At 44.7% G+C, this 20,056-nt stretch overlaps 1 protein-coding gene across 1 annotated transcript in view; it reads left to right on the top strand.

The window, feature by feature from the left end:
• The window catches only part of CCDC158 (coiled-coil domain containing 158), a 61,308-nt gene that overhangs the window by 31,275 nt on the left and 9,977 nt on the right, over positions 1-20,056 (top strand). The window contains exons 16-21 of the mRNA XM_074949941.1: positions 712-870; positions 3,287-3,379; positions 5,018-5,143; positions 13,325-13,488; positions 15,328-15,387; positions 19,556-19,615. Coding sequence (XP_074806042.1) covers positions 712-870; positions 3,287-3,379; positions 5,018-5,143; positions 13,325-13,488; positions 15,328-15,387; positions 19,556-19,615 — 662 coding nt within the window. The remainder of the gene's footprint in view (positions 1-711; positions 871-3,286; positions 3,380-5,017; positions 5,144-13,324; positions 13,489-15,327; positions 15,388-19,555; positions 19,616-20,056) is intronic.

Genomic DNA, 20,056 nt, shown 5'->3' with positions numbered 1-20,056 from the left:
GATTTTGGTTCATTCTGCTCAGTAGCAGGAAACGATTATATTTATTAGCTAACATATCCTGATTGACAAAAATTGTCAGGCAGCTACAATAACTTATTTTCATATTTTCTGTAAACATTATTGTTCATACGATCATGCCACAGTGGGTGCCTGCTTTGGAGGAGAGTTTAGCAGAAATCTTAATTCAGATTCTCTGCAGTTCAAGTTTTGGTGGATACTGCTTGTCAGTTTCTTAACAATGAAGGTCTGTCTAGTAGATTCCAAGACAGATAAATGGTTCAGTTACCAGTAGAGTTGACTGGATTGTCACCTACATGTGTTCACAGCAATTCATCCTCCTCTGCTAGCTTTGGATCTAGTCACTTGCATGGAGTATGACAGTTGTTTCTTTGATATTGGGCAATGGAAGAGCTTATAAAAGTGTGGAGCATGAGTATGCTCATATACTCTCAAAGCTTCAAATTTCAGATTTGAAATGGTTCAAGGCTCTGTGAGGTGACAGCCTAACTCTATAACTCTACACTTCCAATTGTGAAAATTCCTGTTTCTGCTTAGTACGATAGCTGAGCTTCTGGAAAGGTTCACTGAAAATTTTTAAAAGAATATAAACTACTTCAAGTCATAAAGCTCATAGACAACAGCTGTGTATGATGTTAGCAATCCTAAACTTTTATCTCATATTCACTTTGGTCTTTATCTCTACAAATGTAGGAGAAGCATTATCTGAAAGAAGAGAAAAATAAACTAAGCCAAGAACTGAGTTGTATTGCAACAGAAAACAACAAGATGACGGGAGAGCTGGAGATCCTAAGGTCACAAGATCGACGTCTGAAAGAAAAAATTGCTAACATGGAGGCAGCTCTTGATAAGGTAGCTCTTAGTTCAGTCACATTTTTCATTCCCCAAACTTTTCTGTACTATTTCCTGTGAAGAGAAGGGACCTTAAGAGAGGACATCTGTTAAAACCTTGACCTGGACCTCACATTAATACATTTCTGGTTTCTTTAACAGAAGCCTTAATTTAGCCCCAGCGCTTGGGAGATACAAGTTGCACCTCCTTGAGCCAGAAGGGAAGAATTCACCCCTAGGGAAGGGCAGGTGTTGCTTGCACTGCTACCTTCCACTGGGTGTTCTGTGGTCGGGACTCTGTAGGAGCCCTGCCAGAGAGACACTGAATCTGTATGTGCCTGGTGGTCACCCTGGCCAGTATTGCCCATTTACGGAGGCTGCAGGCCTCCCAGTGCAGGGAGGATTGTAAGCACCTTGTGCTGTTGCAGTTGTTGTCTGGTTGAGCTTATCATGGCAGATTCTGCCCCCTGGGTCTAGACAGCACTCCAGGTGAGGACCCAAACAGCCATGTAAAACTAACTGTTGTTAGAGATGGAGCTGGTAGTGACACCAAACTTAAAATTGCCTAACACTTCCCATGATAACATGGTTTTCTGTTGCTTACAACTTTGCCATACTTTAACCATTCAGGCTGAAAGTTTCCATGCTGGGTTTTGCCTCAGGCTGAAGTTTTCAGGAGAGTTTCAGCTAGAACCATTCATCCCGTTCTGAAAAAGATATTGTGGAAAAATAATGTGCTTTTCCCATGTTAAAAATTTTTACAACCATTTCACGGAGGAGCTCAAGTGCCTCCATTCTGTGGAGCAAGGGGGTTGCCTTGGGGCCCCAGATGTGCCTTTTCCTATCCCTGTGAAAAACACCCAAACTTCACCAAGCTATAAACTTTTGAAAAAAATCTCCATTTGCATATCTTCAGTCTAGCCTTGTTAGAGTTTGGCAGCTAAATTCCATCTGCACTGGCCATGCTTAACCCCTCACAGCTCCTATGTGCCATCCCCACAGAGCAAACTCCATCTCGGGACTGCATGGGCCACCAGGGGACACTGGGCACAGGAACTCAGAGCAGGGGGACTCTCCCTCGTGTGCCACAACGTCCCCCTCCCCCCAGGCATACAGGCAGCATACAAGAGGAATGTGCTTGACTCATATACAGAGGGGAAGAGAGCTAGTCCTGGTGGGGTGCGGAGAAGGAGTAGATTAGAACTAGGAGCCTGTGGGGTGGACAGAGACTGGTTGGGCAAGGAGACTGAGACAAGGTAGCTGTTGGGGTGACTGGGATGAGAAGCCGAGGGAGGGAGACTCAGCCTGCGAGAGGGGGGAAGACAGATCAGATGCGGAGCCGGCACCACAGGCATCCTTAATTCTGGCCTTTTCCTAAGGCTGAGTGCTTGACTCTGCAACCTTAATCATGTTGTTAGCACAGCTTTGTTGTGTGTAACAGGACATACAGGAATAATATAGCCAACTAACAAAGGCATAGGCAAAATGAAGGCTGGTGCTGTCTGAAAGTGAGTGGGTGAAAACTAACTGTAAAAGTACAGTCAGAGCCCATTTAAAGCCATGGGTAAATATCATAACAGATGGTCAGACAGGACAGATAGTGCCTATCTTACCTGCCCTGGAGAGCCTCCGCTGTGTAGACATCATTAAATGTAATTGATCAACCTGCTGTTCATAAATTATTTCTGAGTTGAATGTTGAAATGGAAACTACCGTGCAAACAAGAGGCAGCTAATTATGTGTGTGAACACTGTATTCACCATGCTTCAGTGAGCACAGAGAGTCAACTGCCTTTTTGTCATGTGACAATGGTAAAGAATGACAGAAAGAAACTCAGTTTCTTCTAACACTGAACAAGGAACTTCATTAGAATTATGAAAACACCCTCCTTAAAATGTCCCTGTCTCTCTCTGCCTCACTGTAGAGCTTGGGCTCAGAAACTTCCCCAGCTCCTGTTGCTTAGTTTCCTGGTACAGATATAAAGAACAAGAATACGTATTATCATATCTGCATATATCACATTTTTCCACTATATAACAAGTTGTATTATTTAACAGAGCTTAGATTCCAGACGAGTCACCAACTTCACCCCCTCATCCATTTTAAAGCCTTGAAGAGGGCTTTGCCCAGTTAATACACTTGGATTACCAAATCCCATAGGTGTTCAGGATTCTTTCCAATTGGAATATCTCCTTTCCTTAAGGTTGTTATGTGGGTATCATTGCTACTAGGGTCATATGGCAATTCAGCTGCCCTTTGGAAGCTCTGCAGGGCTAGCATCTGGTCTTATATTTCTAGAAAGCACTTACCACACTGCTGGCACTATACAAATAAAATGTCTCTTTGTAGGGCCCCTTGTTCTTATTAGAGAGAAAGGATTAAAAACATTTAATAGAAAACAAAGAAAAGGTTAATTAAATCTCATTCTCTCTTGCAGGCATCTATGCAATTTGCAGAATGTCAGTGCATAATCCAGTGTCAGGAGCAAGAAGCTATGCGCTTCAAACTACAACACACTTTGGATGTAAAAGTAAGTTCTTTATAGCTAATATGTGGACTGAAAAGTGTAGGCATTTACTCTTGGTTCTAGTTTTAATACTACCCTCCTTTTACTTCAGCATATGCCCAAGGGTTCTCATCTGTTACCCTTAACTCAGGTTCAGTATCACCCCTTCACAAGTGGTGCCACTGATGTCACTTACTTGTAAAATACTATTCCATGTGAGTAAGGGTATCAAGGTATGATTTAAAATGAATTAAAGTTATAATGAGAATGCTTTGGCACCATGCTTCTGTGACAAGTACTAAGACTTCTGTGATACTCCTGAAATTTTCTGGCAGTTTCAGGTGAATTAGAATTTGAGAGTTTTATTGAATTATATATGAAAATGAATAATGCACCAAGAACAGTAATAAGTTATTTAACTTGACATTAAAATTTGGGACAATTTTGTTTTCTAGTGGCTCCTATAGCAGGATGGCCATCTACTAAGCACCCCGTCTTGGTCATGGGTCACTTTACAGGCACACTGATTCCTTTAGCTCCCATTTGTAGGATCTGTAAGAACTGCACACAACTTTCACATGGATGTCACCACCCTTTGCCTGTGGCTGGCTTAATAATAGGATAATTCTTTTCTAGGATAACATCACCCCTGCCTGGGGCTGATTTAATAGCAGAAACAATTCCTTTCTGTATTATCACCCCTGCCTAGAGCCACTTCAATAACAGAAATAGTTCTTAACCATCACCACATCAGAGTCCATACTAAGCTCTGGTGTCTTCTCTCATAGCCAGAGCTCTTATTCTGTCCCAGCTTGTTCTCACAGCCCATCCTCCCAGCTCTTCCTAGCTGGGGCTTAGCCTTCCAGCTCTTGCCTTTAGGCCCAGACTCCATCCATGTTTCTCCACAGAAGCTGCCTGGTCCCTGGGCTGCTCTCTGTCACAGCTCCCTTGGTCTCAGGGCCTTCCCCACATGAGGTCTTTGCACACTCTGCAGTTTCTCTTCGCTATGCTATGCTCCCCCCACTGCAGCCTCTTGGTGCTCTTTATAGGGCAATCACCCTGTTCTCTTTCATGTGTGACTCTTTCTATAATCAGGCCTTGCTCACCCCAACCTTTAAGGGGTGAGCCAACCTGTGGCAGCTCCCAAGAATCATTACTCCTGAGAGGTTCCCAGATAGAAAACAGTTGTAACCACCACAGCAATACATGGAATTCTGAGCACAAAGCAAACTGCTGGAAGTGTGTGTGACTAATGGGTTTAAAAGGGTTAACTTGTGTGTACCTTGTAAAGTAGATTATAGGACTACACTGGGGACCATATTTTATAGCATCAAACTGCCTGCTGCCATTCAGGATTCCTTGCAGTCAGTATGATCCTATTGTTTTTTATTCTGCATAGGAACCCCAGTCATGGACCAGCCAAGATTTTCAGAAGTGACTATTGATTTTGGGTGCCTCCATTTTTGTGTTCCCAACCTGAGACAACCCTAAAGGGGTCTCAGTTGAGGCACTCAAAGTCATTATTCACTTTTGAGAATCTTGGACCAAGGCCCCATTGTGCTACACACTGTAAAAAACACATAACAAAGATGGTCCCTGTCCAAAAGTCTTTAGTCTGTACACCATTTTGTCTGCTTACACCTGACTACTGTTCTTCGGCAGGAACTGCAGGGCCCAGGATATACATCAGGTTCTACTTCTGGAAAGCCACGCCACATATCATTGCCACTTACTCATCCCCACTCTAATGTGCCATCTTCCCAAGCCTCTCAAGGCTTCATTCCTCACGTGAGTATCTGCTCTAGACTGTGAAGTCAGCATGACGCAGAGCAGTTCCGAAGTTCAAAAACAGATGTCATTTCCAGTTGGGGTTTTTCAAAAGGATTCTTACCTACCAGGATTAATTCATTTCCTATAACTTCTCATATTATGGACTTACTTCTTTTCTTTTTATTTAGCTAAAACTGTCTTAGCAGTTGGAGAATGAAAATTAGCTTTTTAAAACAAATTTTCCTTACCTGTGTCACTAATAACACTTTAAAATATTGAAACAAAGACTACATTGAAATACATTTTACTTTTCACCATTTATGGTGTGCGTTTTCTGAAACTCACTCAGCATAGACAGTGAGAAAAGACTAGTCAGATTTCCAGTTTCCAGCCAATTTCCTTTTCTGGTTCTCATGTACTAGTACAATCCTGCAATGTTTGGGTTGCAGATTCTGCAGGAGAATGTTTTAAAAGTTCCTTCTCATACTGGCTTCTCTGATTTTTTTTCCCTTTTAGTTTATGACAGCTTTTGTATTAATATTAGATTATGTAACCTTCCTCCCTTCTTTTTAAATACACCTAAATTATAGATTTAACTGAAGTCTTATGCAGAAAATAATTCTTCATTATTTTCTCTATAGTTTTTATATGATTCTCCATATAGGACATGACCCAGCTCCCACCAAAGTAAATGGGAGTCTCCATTACCTTTGGTAGCAATTGGATCAAGCCCATGATCATTAACACACAACAGAGTGTGGGTGTGTCAGTCACTATGCAAACACCTTATTTTTTATCAGTAAATATGTACTGTGGGACCAATTCTGTCCTCGCACAGATCCACTGATCTCAGTAGGAATTGCACCTAATTAAGGCCCCATCAGCCCTCTGCATGTGCTCATGGCATGCCCCCTCCATGCCCCTACAGACTCCACATGTAGGGAGGGGTACATGGCCAAAAGTTGCAGACTGTCCCCACCAATCCCATGGGGAAATATAAGATACTGCAGATAAAATCTATAGTAATTTTTTCTTCTTTACTCTTTGTGTTTTGGAAATTCACATTTCCTATAGAGACAGCTGTGGCTCGGGGGAGTCCCAAATAGCACAGCTCCTGCAGGAGCTACACTAGTGTCCACGGATTTATGGGAGTGGGTAGCAGGCAGCAGTGCTGTGGAAAGGGCCATGTGCACAGCCTTTCCCTTCCCTTGTGTGAGAATAACCCGCCTAGAGGGTGTGGCCAGGTGAAGACAGAATTGGACCTTGTATATTTACAGTATGTTTAGCTTTATCTTCTCTGGGTCCAGTGTAAAACAAATGCTGACATTTAACTTGAGAATACTAATGCACCATTGAGAGAACTTTAGTAACTCCAGAGCAAAAGGTTTTTATTGCTTTCTCAGGGTATGTCTTCACTACGGAATAAGGTCAAATTTATAGAAGTCGGTTTTTTAGAAATCGGTTTTATATATTCGAGTGTGTGTGTCCCCACAGAAAATGCTCTAAGTGCATTAAGTGCATTAACTCGGCGGAGTGCTTCCACAGTACTGAGGCAAGCGTCGACTTCCGGAGTGTTGCACTGTGGGTAGCTATCCCACAGTTCCCGCAGTCTCCGCTGCCCATTGGAATTCTGGGTTGAGATCCCAATGCCTGATGGAGCTAAAACATTGTCGCGGGTGGTTCTGGGTACATATCGTCAGGCCCCCGTTCCCTCCCTCCCTCCGTGAAAGCAAGGGCAGACAATCGTTTTGCGCCTTTTTTCCTGAGTTACCTGTGCAGACGCCATATAAGCATGGAGCCCACTCAGGTAACCATCACCATATGTCTCCTGGGTGCTGGCAGACGCGGTACTGCTTTGCTACGCAGTAGCAGCAACCCATTGCCTTCTGGCAGCAGACGGTGCAATATGACTGGTAGCCGTCATCGTCATGTCCTAGGTGCTCCTGGCCACGTCGGCCAGGAGCGCCTGGGCAGTCATGGGCGCAGGGACTAAATTTGGAGTGACTTGACCAGGTCATTCTCTTTAGTCCTGCAGTCAGTCCTATGGAACCGTCATATGGTGAGCAGGCAGGCGATACGGATTGCTAGCAGTCGTACTGTACCATCTTCTGCCAGGCAGGCAAGAGATGAGGATGGCTAGCAGTCATATTGCACCATCTTCTACCGGGCAGGCAAGAGATGAGGATGGCTAGCAGTTGTATTGCACCATCTTCTGCCAAGCAGCCATGAGATGTGGATGGCATGCAGTCCTTCTGCACCGTCTGCTGCCAGCCAAAGATGTAAAAGATAGATGGAGTGGATCAAAACAAGAAATAGACCAGATTTGTTTTGTACTCATTTGCTTCCCCCTCCCCCCCCCCCATCTAGGGGACTTATTCCTCTAGGTCACACTGCAGTCACTCACAGAGAAGGTGCAGCGAGGTAAATCTAGCCATGTATCAATCAGAGGCCAGACTAACCTCCTTGTTCCAATAAGAACAATAACTTAGGTGCACCATTTCTTATTGGAACCCTCCGTGAAGTCCTGCCTGAAATACTCCTTGATGTAAAGCCACCCCCTTCAGCCACCCTGAAGCCAACCCTGTAAGCCATGTCGTCAGTCGCCCCTCCCTCCGTCAGAGCAACGGCAGACAATCGTTCCGCGCCTTTTTTCTGAGCGGACGCCATACCAAGGCAAGCATGGAGGCCGCTCAGCTCACTTTGGCAATTAGGAGCACATTAAACACCACACGCATTATCCAGCAGTATATGCAGCACCAGAACCTGGCAAAGCGATACCGGGCGAGGAGGCGACGTCAGCGCGGTCACGTGAGTGATCAGGACATGGACACAGATTTCTCTGAAAGCATGGGCCCTGCCAATGCATGCATCATGGTGCTAATGGGGCAGGTTCATGCTGTGGAACACCGATTCTGGGCTCGGGAAACAAGCACAGACTGGTGGGACCGCATAGTGTTGCAGGTCTGGGACGATTCCCAGTGGCTGCGAAATTTTCACATGCGTAAGGGCACTTTCATGGAACTTTGTGACTTGCTTTCCCCTGCCCTGAAGTGCATGAATACCAAGATGAGAGCAGCCCTCACAGTTGAGAAGCGAGTGGCGATAGCCCTGTGGAAGCTTGCAACGCCAGACAGCTACCGGTCAGTTGGGAATCAATTTGGAGTGGGCAAATCTACTGTGGGGGCTGCTGTGATGCAAGTAGCCCACGCAATCAAAGATCTGCTGATATCAAGGGTAGTGACCCTGGGAAATGTGCAGGTCATAGTGGATGGCTTTGCTGCAATGGGATTCCCTAACTGTGGTGGGGCCATAGACGGAACCCATATCCCTATCTTGGCACCGGAGCACCAAGCCGGCGAGTACATAAACCGCAAGGGGTACTTTTCAATAGTGCTGCAAGCTCTGGTGGATCACAAGGGACGTTTCACCAACATCAACGTGGGATGGCCGGGAAAGGTACATGACGCTCGCATCTTCAGGAACTCTGGTCTGTTTCAAAAGCTGCAGGAAGGGACTTTATTCCCAGACCAGAAAATAACTGTTGGGGACGTTGAAATGCCTATATGTATCCTTGGGGACCCAGCCTACCCCTTAATGCCATGGCTCATGAAGCCGTACACAGGCAGCCTGGACAGTAGTCAGGAGCTGTTCAACCTCAGGCTGAGCAAGTGCAGAATGGTGGTAGAATGTGCATTTGGATGTTTAAAGGCGCGCTGGCGCAGTTTACTGACTCGCTTAGATCTCAGCGAAACCAATATTCCCACTGTTATTACTGCTTGCTGTGTGCTCCACAATATCTGTGAGAGTAAGGGGGAGACGTTTATGGTGGGATGGGAGGTTGAGGCAAATCGCCTGGCTGCTGGTTATGCGCAGCCAGACACCAGGGCGGTTAGAAGAGCACAGGAGGGTGCGGTACGCATCAGAGAAGCTTTGAAAACCAGTTTCATGACTGGCCAGGCTACGGTGTGAAAGTTCTCTTTGTTTCTCCTTGATGAAACCCCCCGCCCCTTGGTTCACTCTACTTCCCTGCAAGCTAACCACCCTCCCCGCCTCCCTTTAATCATTGCTTGCAGAGGCAATAAAGTCATTGTTGCGTCACATTCATGCATTCTTTATTCATTCATCACACAAATAGGGGGATGACTACCAAGGTAGCCCAAGAGGGGTGGTGGAGGAGGGAAGGAAAATGCCACACAGCACTTTAAAAGTTTACAACTTTAAAATTTATTGAATGCCAGCCTTCTTTTTTTGGGGCAATCCTCTGTGGTGGACTGGCTGGTTGGCTGGTGGCCCCCCCACCACGTTCTTGGGCGTCTGGGTGTGGAGGCTATGGAACTTGGGGAGGAGGGCGGTTGGTTACACAGGGGCTGTAGTGGCAGTCTGTGCTCCCGCTGCCTTTGCTGCAGCTCAACCATACACTGGAGCATACTGGTTTGGTCCTCCAGCAGCCTCAGCATTGAATCCTGCCTCCTCTCATCACGCTGCCGCCACATTTGAGCTTCAGCCCTGTCTTCAGCCCGCCACTTACTCTCTTCAGCCCGCCACCTCTCCTCCCGGTCATTTTGTGATTTCCTGCACTCTGACATTATTTGCCTCCACGCATTCGTCTGTGCTCTGTCAGTGTGGGAGGACAGCATGAGCTCAGAGAACATTTCATCGCGAGTGCGTTTTTTTTTCTTTCTAATCTTCACTAGCCTCTGGGAAGGAGAAGATCCTGTGATCATTGAAACACATGCAGCTGGTGGAGAAAAAAAAAGGGACAGCGGTATTTAAAAAGACACATTTTATAAAACAGTGGCTACAGTCTTTCAGGGTAAACCTTGCTGTTAACATTACATACATAGCACATGTGCTTTCATTACAAGGTCGCATTTTGCCTCCCCCCACCGCGTGGCTACCCTCTCAACCCTCCCCCCTCCCCGTGGCTAACAGCGGGGAACATTTCTGTTCAGCCGCAGGCAAACAGCTCAGCAGGAACGGGCTCCTCTGAATGTCCCCTGAAGAAAAGCACCCTATTTCAACCAGGAGACCATGAATGATATCTCACTCTCCTGAGGATAACACAGAGAGATAAAGAATGGATGTTGTTTGAACGCCAGCAAACATACACTGCAATGCTTTGTTGTACAATGATTCCCGAGTACGTGTTACTGGCCTGGAGTGGTAAAGTGTCCTACCATGAAGGACGCAATAAGGCTGCCCTCCCCAGAAACCTTTTGCAAAGGCTTTGGGAGTACATCCAGGAGAGCCATGAATGCCAGGGCAAAGTAATCCTTTCACATGCTTGCTTTTAAACCATGTATAGTATTTTAAAAGGTACACTCACCGGAGGTCCCTTCTCCGCCTGCCGGGTCCAGGAGGCAGCCTTGGGTGGGTTCGGGGGGTACTGGCTCCAGGTCCAGGGTGAGAAACAGTTCCTGGCTGTCGGGAAAACCGGTTTCTCCGCTTGCTTGCTGTGAGCTATCTACAACCTCATCATCATCATCATCATCTTCTTCTTCGTCCCCAAAACCTGCTTCCGTGTTGCCTCCATCTCCATTGAAGGAGTCAAACAACACGGCTGGGGTAGTGGTGGCTGAACCCCCTAAAATGGCATGCAGCTCATCATAGAAGCGGCATGTTTGGGGCTCTGACCCAGAGCGGCCGTTCGCCCCTCTGGTTTTCTGGTAGGCTTGCCTCAGCTCCTTAAGTTTCACGCAGCACTGCTTCGGGTCCCTGTTACGGCCTCTGTCCTTCATGCCCTGGGAGATTTTGACAAAGGTTTTGGCATTTCGAAAACTGGAACGGAGTTCTGATAGCACGGATTCCTCTCCCCATACAGCGATCAGATCCTGTACCTCCCGTTCAGTCCATGCTGGAGCTCTTTTGCGATTCTGGGACTCCATCATGGTCACCTCTGCTGATGAGCTCTGCATGGTCACCTGCAGCTTGCCACGCTGGCCAAACAGGAAATGAGATTCAAAAGTTCGCGGTTCTTTTCCTGTCTACCTGGCCAGTGCATCTGAGTTGAGAGTGCTGTCCAGAGCGGTCACAATGGAGCACTCTGGGATAGCTCCCGGAGGCCAATACCGTCGAATTGTGTCCACAGTACCCCAAATTCGACCCGGCAAGGCCGATTTAAGCGCTAATCCACTAGTCAGGGGTGGAGTACGGAAATCGATTTTAAGAGCCCTTTAAGTCGAAATAAAGGGCTTCATCGTGTGGACGGGTGCAGGTTTACATCGATTTAACGCTGCTAAATTCGACCTAAAGTCCTAGTGTAGACAAGGGCTCAGAAAAGAAATGGTTTGATCACTCTACATCATTGCTAGTTTCTCTTTCACACAGCTGAGAAAACGTCACTAAATGATGGCCATAATTTTGCACCTAAGGCATGTTTGTGTACTTTAGCCTATGTATTGTCTATTTGCTCTGTCCATTGAATGTTTGCATAAACTGTTACCTATCTCCGAGTTTTCTGAGAACAGGCAAAGCAGCTAGGAAATTATAAAAAAGCTTTGACCAAAGTTTTGCCTTATATCACTTGGAGACATTCACTAAAAAAGTTTCAGTTACCAACAAACTTCACTTTCTAATGTGTCCTTTTTCCTGTATATACAGCATATGAGCAAAATGTATCAATTGTGTGACTCCAATGAAATCAGTGGAGTCACAGCAAGGATGCAGTTGGCCTTTCTGGGTATGTCTACACTGCAATTTAAAACCCACTGTGGGACAGTGCCAGCTGACTCTGGCTAAGGGGCTGTTTAATTGCAGTGTAGATGTCCAGGCTCAAGCTGGAGCCCAAGCTCTGGTACCTTCCCCCCTCATGGAGTCCCAGAGCCCAAATGTCTACACTGCAATTAAACAGCCCCACAGGCCCAAGCCCTGCAAGCCCAAACCCCATGAGCCCAAGCCAGCTGGCACAGCCCAGCCGTGAATGTCTAATAGTAGTGTAGACATACCCATTGTAAGCACCACTTATTAAGAGTGCCAGACACTTCCCATTATAATATCCTATTATTAGATGCTTATAACTTTGCCAAACTTTAACCATTTGAGCTGAAATTTTTTTATATCAGGTGTCTGTTTCAAGATGACTTTAAGGAAAAAAAAAACAGTTTAGCCAGAACGGTTTAATTTATTTCCAAGAATGAGGTTAGAGAAAAATGCATTGTTTTGCCCATGTTAAAAAGAATTCTGGCAACCTTTTCTTTGAGCAGCTCAAGCACTCTAATAGTGTGTTCCTCATTTTCTGGGTACCTGACTTGAGCCCAGGGGTCTTGATTTGCAAAATTGCTGAGCATTCACAGCTGCAACTGAAGTCAATCGGAGTTGTGCTTCAAACATATAAAGTATTACATAATGCTAAGTAATCTGAAAAATCAGGTCGTAGGGGGTCTCACATTGGGCACTCAAAATTAATGGAAACTTTTAACCTTAATATCCCTGTGCCTCTGTTCTCCATCTGTAAAATGGGAGTAATACCAGCCCCTCATCTCACAGGAGGTGTTGTGATAATGAATTCATTTGTGTTTGTGAATAATCAGATACTGTAGTGAGGAGCACCAGAAAAAAGCTGATGAGGAAATTAATAATTCTCTGTTCAGAGCTGGGTTTGAATAGGGTTTACGAAATAAGGCCTAGGGCCACCCATTGAACAATCAGGAGAAAACAAAATATTGAATTTAATAAAAATTAATAAATATTGAATGTAACTTAATTTTCATTAAGTGAGGACTGTGCATCATTACACTGAATGAGATGGAGGTTCTGTGGAAAATATAGTTTGTGATCATGTCATTAAAGACTGCTTTACAATGCATATGCATCAGGGGGCTGAATTAAGGTTGCATTTCCTAACTTTTGAGTGCTTAACTTTGCAACCTTAATAATGTTTTTTGAACATAGTATTTGTGTATGTATATAAAAATTTACATCTACATCCAGTACTGTGTATATAAACATGTTATGATTTTCTTTACAATATTCTGAGAGACAGCTTATTAACTTACATAGTATAGTCACCTCTTATAAAGTATTTTGATAATTATCAAATTTTCATGATCAAACCTCTAGATAGCTTCCTCTAAAATAGAGTTAAAAAGTCTAATAATTGAGAACAAAAAAGAAATGTCTGTATTTAGCTGGATATATATAGGTTCTGGACAGCAAAATGCCATTTTAAACATTTATTTTATAAATGAATATTTAATTCAGATGCCACCCAAGCCAGCCATTGTGAAGGAGGACCCACTGCGAGATTTAAAGCGGCTTCTCCAGGAATTAAGAAATACGATTGATGAGATCCCCTCCATGGTTCTCAGTAAGAATGACAGCGATGGCAAGAGAGAGTTATCTTTAGCCACCTTGAGAAACACAATGTAAGAAAAGTGTAAATTACTCTGGATGTATATAGCCTTCTGAAACGAAAATCTGGCCACTCAAGTGCTTTGGGGGCAGTGCAGGATGCTGTTGTACAGGAACCCTGGGTTTAGAAGTGAACTCAAGGTATCCAGAGAAATTAGCCATATTGCTCATGCAACAGCCCTTATTCAAAAGCTGCTGGAGTAGTGGTTGCTTATAAGAGTGCAGAAGGAGAATGGTGACCCAAATTAAAAAGATAGGCAAGGTATCTGCGCCATGGTCTAATGAATCCACATCACAGGCTAAGGATGATATATGGCTATGATGGTAGTGGAACTAGAAAATGACTGCATCATTTGCAGCCCAGTGATGTCTTGTTTATTTACTTTGCATGTAAGCATTTCAGATTTTATGATCATTTGTGAACTCCCTTCTTCTGTATTATGGAAGTGTCCTGTCATGTGGGAGACAGGCGAGTGGTTTCTCTTAACATACTACCATGACTTCATAGATCATGTTAAACAAAAAATCAAAACCAGCATCACTTGTTAAAGCCTGATGCTCTGGATCCAGAAATAGAGAGAGTTTGTAAAGATGATCATCATTCATGATTTTGCATTAGAATATATTCCTTATTTCAAGAATTATTTTTCTCCCATTGTATGTAAAACTGGGGCTTTGTCAGATCAGTCTCATATGCCAAACATCCCATTCTCACGCTTTTTTACTGTTTGGGTAGAGTAGCTGTTTTTTATTGAACCAGAAATCAGCATCGTCAGCATCAAACCTTTTGAGAGTCTCGACAGTCATAATGAGGGCCCTACCAAATGCACAGTCCATTTTGGTCAATTTCACGGTCATAGATTTTAAAAATTGTAAATTTCATTATTTCAGCTACTTAAATCTGAAATTTCACAGTGTTGTAATTGTAGGGGTCTTGAGGCAAAAAGGAGTTGGGTGGGGGCGGGGGAGTTGCAAGGTTATTATGGGGGGGTGGCAGTACTGCTACCCTTTCTTCTGCGCTGCTGCTGGCAGCGGTGCCGCTTTCAGAGCGGGGCAGCGGCAGCTGCTGGCCGGGGGCCCAGCTCTAAAGGCAGAGTCACCACCAGCACCAGCGCAGAAGTAATGATGGCATGGTATAGTGCTACCACCCTTACTTTTGTGATGCTGCTGGCGGGGCGCTGCCTTGGTAGCTGGGCACCTGGCCAACACCTGCTGCTCTCTGGCCGCCCAACTCTGAAGTCAGCGTAGAAGAAAGGGTGACAATACAGCGACCCCCCCAGCAACTCCCTTTTGGGTCAGAACCCCCAATTTGAGAAACATTGGTCTCCCCCCTGAAATCTGTATAGTATAGGGTAGAATCATTAGAAGACGAGATTTCACCGGGGGGGACGATCAGATTTCATGGTCCATGATGTGTTTTTCATGGCCGTGAATTTGACAGGGCCTTAATCATAATAAGAGAAGAATGTTTCAGAACACAGGGCAATCAACAGTGCTGAATTGCCAATGTCTGGCTTATAATGAGTGTCTGTGTTATATTTTTATAGTGGAAGTGAGATAAGCCATTGTTTTCTTTGTTGCTAATTCAGCCATGAGTTCAAGAAATGGTTTTCAACGTCTAGCAAAAGGACCAGTGAATCCTTTTGACATTTTGTAAGGAACAGTTTCTTTGGAAAGATTTGTTCACCGTTTTCTCTCTCCTGTGTGATACTGTGTTCTCCATGTGAGTTGACATGAGGACTGGAGAATCTTTTCCAGAACTAATTATCCCTCAGAAAATCACTGTATCTGCCAATCCTCAAAGTAGTGCTTTTCTTGATATTGTTAACTGTGGTACCTTTTCCCCCATACAGGGATGCTGCAAGTAGAGAACCCGCTGTTACATGCAGCTTGCGACAGGATATATACAGCAAGTAAGAAACATTGTCATTTGACCGAGAATGTCCCAGACTTTGACCAATAATCCGGGAATTAGTCTACTTGTTTCTCTGGAGGATGTTAAATAGAAGCTACTAACGCTAAACATTTTTAGATCAGCAGGTCCAGATAACTTGCTTCCAAGAAGTTTAAAAGAGCTGGCTGTTAAGCTCACTGAACCATTCATATTGATTTTCAATAAGTCTTGGAACAATGAGGAAGTTCCAGAAGACTAGAGGAAAGCTAATGTTGTGCCAATTTTTAAAAAGGGTAAATGGGATGACCCAGGTAATTATAGGCTTGTTAGCCTGACATCAATCCTGGGCAAGATAATGGAATGACTGACATGGGACTCAATTTAAAAAAATGAGAGCGTAATGTAATTTATGCCAATGAATATGGTTTTATAGAAAATAGAACCTGTCAGACTAGCTTGATTTATTTATGAGAATATAAATTGGTTGATAAAGGTAATAGTGTTAACCTCATAGACTTCTCTAAGATGTTTGACTTGGTACCACATTATAGTTTTAGTAAAAAAACAGAACCATATAAGATTAACATGGCACACATTAAATGGATTAAACTGGATAACTGATAGGTCTCAGAATGTAACTGTAAATGGGGAATTATCATCAAGCAGGTGTGTTTCCTGTGGGGTCTCAGAGGGATCAGTTCTTGGCCCTATGGTATTTAACGTTTTTATCAATGACCTGGAAGAAAACATAAAAATCATCACTGATAAATTTTGCAAATGAAACAAAAACTGGAGGAGTGGTAAATAATGAAGAGTACAGGGCACTGATTCACAGTGATCTGGATCGCTTGGAAAATGGCACAAACAATGTGTGTTTTAATACAGCTAAAGTATACTTCTGTGTATGGCACAGGTCCAACCGCTGCTGGAATGCTGTGTCAAGTTCTGGTGCCCACAGTTCAAGAAGGATGTTGATAAATTGGAGAGGGTTCAGAAAAGAGCCAAAAGAATCATTAAAGGCTTAGACCTGCCTTATAGTGATAGACTCAAGGAACTCAATCTATTTAGCTTAACAAAGAGAAGGTTAAGGGGTGACTTGATTTAGTACCTACATGGGGAACAAATATTTAATAATGGGCTTTCCAATCTAGCAGAGAAAGGTACAATAGGATCCAATGGCTGGAAGCTGAAGCTAGACAAATTCAGACTGGAAATAAGGTGTAAATGTTTAATTATGAGAGTAATTAACCAGTGGAACAATTTACCAAGGGTCATGGTGAATTCTCTATTACTGACAATTTTAAACTCAAGATTGGATGTTTTTTAAAAGATATGTTCTAGAAATTATTTTGGCAAAGTCTGTGGCCTGTGTTTTACCTAGATGTTCACAGAGGTCTCTTCTGGCCTGGGAATCCCTGAATGCAGTAAAACCAGAGGGACTAGCTTTTGGGAAACAATGGGCAGTAGAGTTGATTAGCAAGATAGGTTTAAAGATAGTGAAGAAAATCCCTGGTATTGTGTTCCAGGTGACTGGAAGTTCTTTTAATATCAAAGCACTGAGATACATTAGTGTGGCACATATCTGTGAGCTCTGTTGATCGGGTCTGCACCTCATAGGTATTCATACGATCCTGATTAAACCCCAAAACCCTTTTCCAATACGCTCCAGGCTCAGTGCAAAGCCTGGTAAGGATTAGCCAAGGGCAGTCTTTTTTTTGCTTGTTTCAAACCCCAATAAAGAATCTGAAGGTGTCATCCTCAGGACGTTACAGAAATCCCTGGGAGTGAACATGGCTCCTTTTTTAGGGAAGTTACATTAATTGAATACAGATCTTTTGCTAAAAGAAAGAAAAAGGGCATATGGACAGATGGAACAATATGCTTCTCTCCAGCTGGGATAGAACTGACTTTTTGAAGATTTGGATTGCAGGAAAGCGTTTATTTATGTGGATAGTTTTCTCCTCCAGTGCCTTGATGGAGAAGAGGTGGTGCTTTATGAGTAAAATACCTGATAAAATGGGCTTTCGGCCTGGATGCAATCATGGTAGCCAGGCTGGTGATGGAAAGGGAGTGTTTCTGTGAAGCTCCAAAATTTAATCAACATTTTGCTTCTCTAGGTCACAGCCAAGAAACCTCCCAAACCTGACACTTTAAATCAATCCGTGTCCTTGGTAGGTTCTGGAAATTGACCCAGATGCGTGGTCCACAATCTAACCTAACGCTTCTGTGCAATAAGAACTTTACAGTGGCTGATAATTGAGAACAGATTGGGAAAAGGCAGGAATTCATACTATGGGAGTTGTAATCCATGGGAGTTATTGGATATCATTGGATGAAATAGGAGCTTAATACAGTAGATTCCACTGCATAGTATCTTTCCTTGCATGCTCTCTGGGTTGTGCCCTGCCCTGGCACTGAGGGCCCAGACGCCGCATGCCCCCATTCCCCATGGAAAGCCCGGGCTGCAGGCAGATTTGTGAGGCTGTAGCCAGGGAAGGAAGCGGTGGGAAATACCAAGTTCCGGGATGGAACCTATTAATAGTTTCCAAAGTAGCTATTGTGAAAAACCAGCCTGTGCTGTAAGCTTGCTGAAGGTGGGAAGGACAGTGGGTTCCACACTCTGTCACGATACACCCACCAAGCCCTGAGAGGCAGCTGCTACAGGTGCAAAGAGGAAATGTTAAGGGGGCCTGTGAGCAGTTGAACTCACCACCATAGCAGCTCTGGCATCAGGTCAAGGCCCTGCGGGGTCTTCACCTCTTGTGCCCCCGTTGGTCACCACTTTGGCCCTGCAATGGCCTAATTCTGTCTGTGAGTCAGCTCTCTGAGTCCTTTCTAGTCTAGACCCCTTCCAGGATGACAGAAGTACAACTAAAGTCCAAAAATGTCCCAACATCAGAGATCTTTCTGCCCTCACTTGGGCTATTCCTCATCCCACGCTTTAGGCTCAGTCCTCAGCCTGGGCTCGGTAGTCTTTATGTTGGAGTTGCACACCTCTTCCTCAGGTCTTGAAGGTGGGCTCCAGCCCAGGGACCCTGTATTAAACAGCTAGGTCTGCTTCTTCTGATGGGCAGCTGTTTCATAGAATATCAGGATTGGAAGGGACCTCAGGAGGTCATCTAGTCCCACTCTCTGCTCAAAGCAGGGCCAATCCCCAATTTTTGCCCCAGATCCCTAAATGGCTCCCTTAAGGACTGAACTCACAATCTTGGGTTTAGTAGGGCAATCCTCAAACCACTGAGCTAACCCTACCCGCCAGTTTCCCTGGGACACTTCCAACCTCAAAGCCCCTGGTGCTGCTTCCCTGTGGCCTGTGCTTAACACAGCCTCTCTGCTGGTTCCCAGGCCTCTGGCTTCTCCCTAGGTCCTCCCAGTTCCTGTTTGCTCTGCCAGAATGCCAACCCCCTCCAGGACTGCCTCTCTGTACCTTGTCCCTTTTCTAGGCCCCACCACAGGGATTAATTCTGTCCCTGCTGCCTTCTTCAGTCTGCTTCCCCTGACTCCTCCCAGGCAGTGGGTACTTCCTACCACCTCTGTCCTAGGTCCTCCCTAACTGAGTTCTCCTTCCTCCTTATCTAGTCTCTTCCTGACCCTTTCACAGCTGGGGCCACTAGGTATAATTAAGTTGCCAAATCAGGACCAGCTCACAGACAGCTGCTAGGTCACTGGCATAGTTGAGCCCAACCCCCCCTTAAGGGTATGTCTACACTGCAGTAGGGAGCATGCTACGGATGGGTAGATGTGGAAGCGCAGCTTAAACTAGCATACTAAAAATGGCAGTGTGGCCAGGGTGACACAGGTGATGGTTTGGGCGACCTACCCAAGTATGGGTCCAGAAGGTCAGGTAGGTTTGGACTTGGGTGCCTAGCTTGAGCTGCTGTCCATGCTGCAGTGGCCACACTGCTGTTTTTAGCATGCTAGCTCGAGCGGAGCTAGCTTGTCTGTCTATCCCCATTGGGAAGCTCATCCCAGCGGCAGTGTAGACCGAGCCACAAAGGGCAGCCAACCTGTGACAGTCCCCCAACTTCCATTATAATGTGTAAACGTCTTGATGAATGCATATAACATTAGCAATTTTTTCTTCATATCAGGATGTGTACTGCTGCATCTTGGGAATCCTGGGAAATCTAGCAGTCCTGATGGTAATGCTTCAAGGGATTCTAACTGGCCTATGTCTTTTCATACAGAGATACTGCCGTGAGGGACTCCGCTCCTGAAGGCGGCTTGGGGCAGGATACTTTCAGCAGGTGAGAAGTGATGTCACCTAACTGAGTTCCCTGTGTGTCACCCCAACACCATCAGAGCGTGCATGTTGATCTCACTATCTCTTTGTTATTTATTTTCTAGGATGGGAAGGATTTGTTAAATTGAGTTATTCCTGTGCTTTTCAATGCTGTATTATATGTGAAGCACTATCAGGATGCTTCTTAGAAAGAGCATAACAAATATGATCAGGCCAAATGAGTGCTGATTTACACCTGGTTCAACCCCATTAAAATCAGTGCCACCACACCAGGAATAAATTAGTTCCATTAAAACCTGTGTGGCATTATGAAGTTGCTGCAATGATATGTAAATGATTGTTGTTAGTGTGGACTAGTGGCTCCTCATGGTGATTCTGCTTCAGAAATAGGCCCCAAAAGTGCTTGTTGTAGACTTAAAATGCCAGGTACTAATGACCTGAATTT

Source organism: Natator depressus, chromosome 4 (genome assembly GCF_965152275.1).
Source record: "Natator depressus isolate rNatDep1 chromosome 4, rNatDep2.hap1, whole genome shotgun sequence".
Taxonomy (NCBI): Eukaryota; Metazoa; Chordata; order Testudines; family Cheloniidae; genus Natator; species Natator depressus.
The sequence above is the reverse complement of the archived record's forward strand: the minus strand, read 5'-3'. Positions and strand labels throughout refer to the sequence as shown.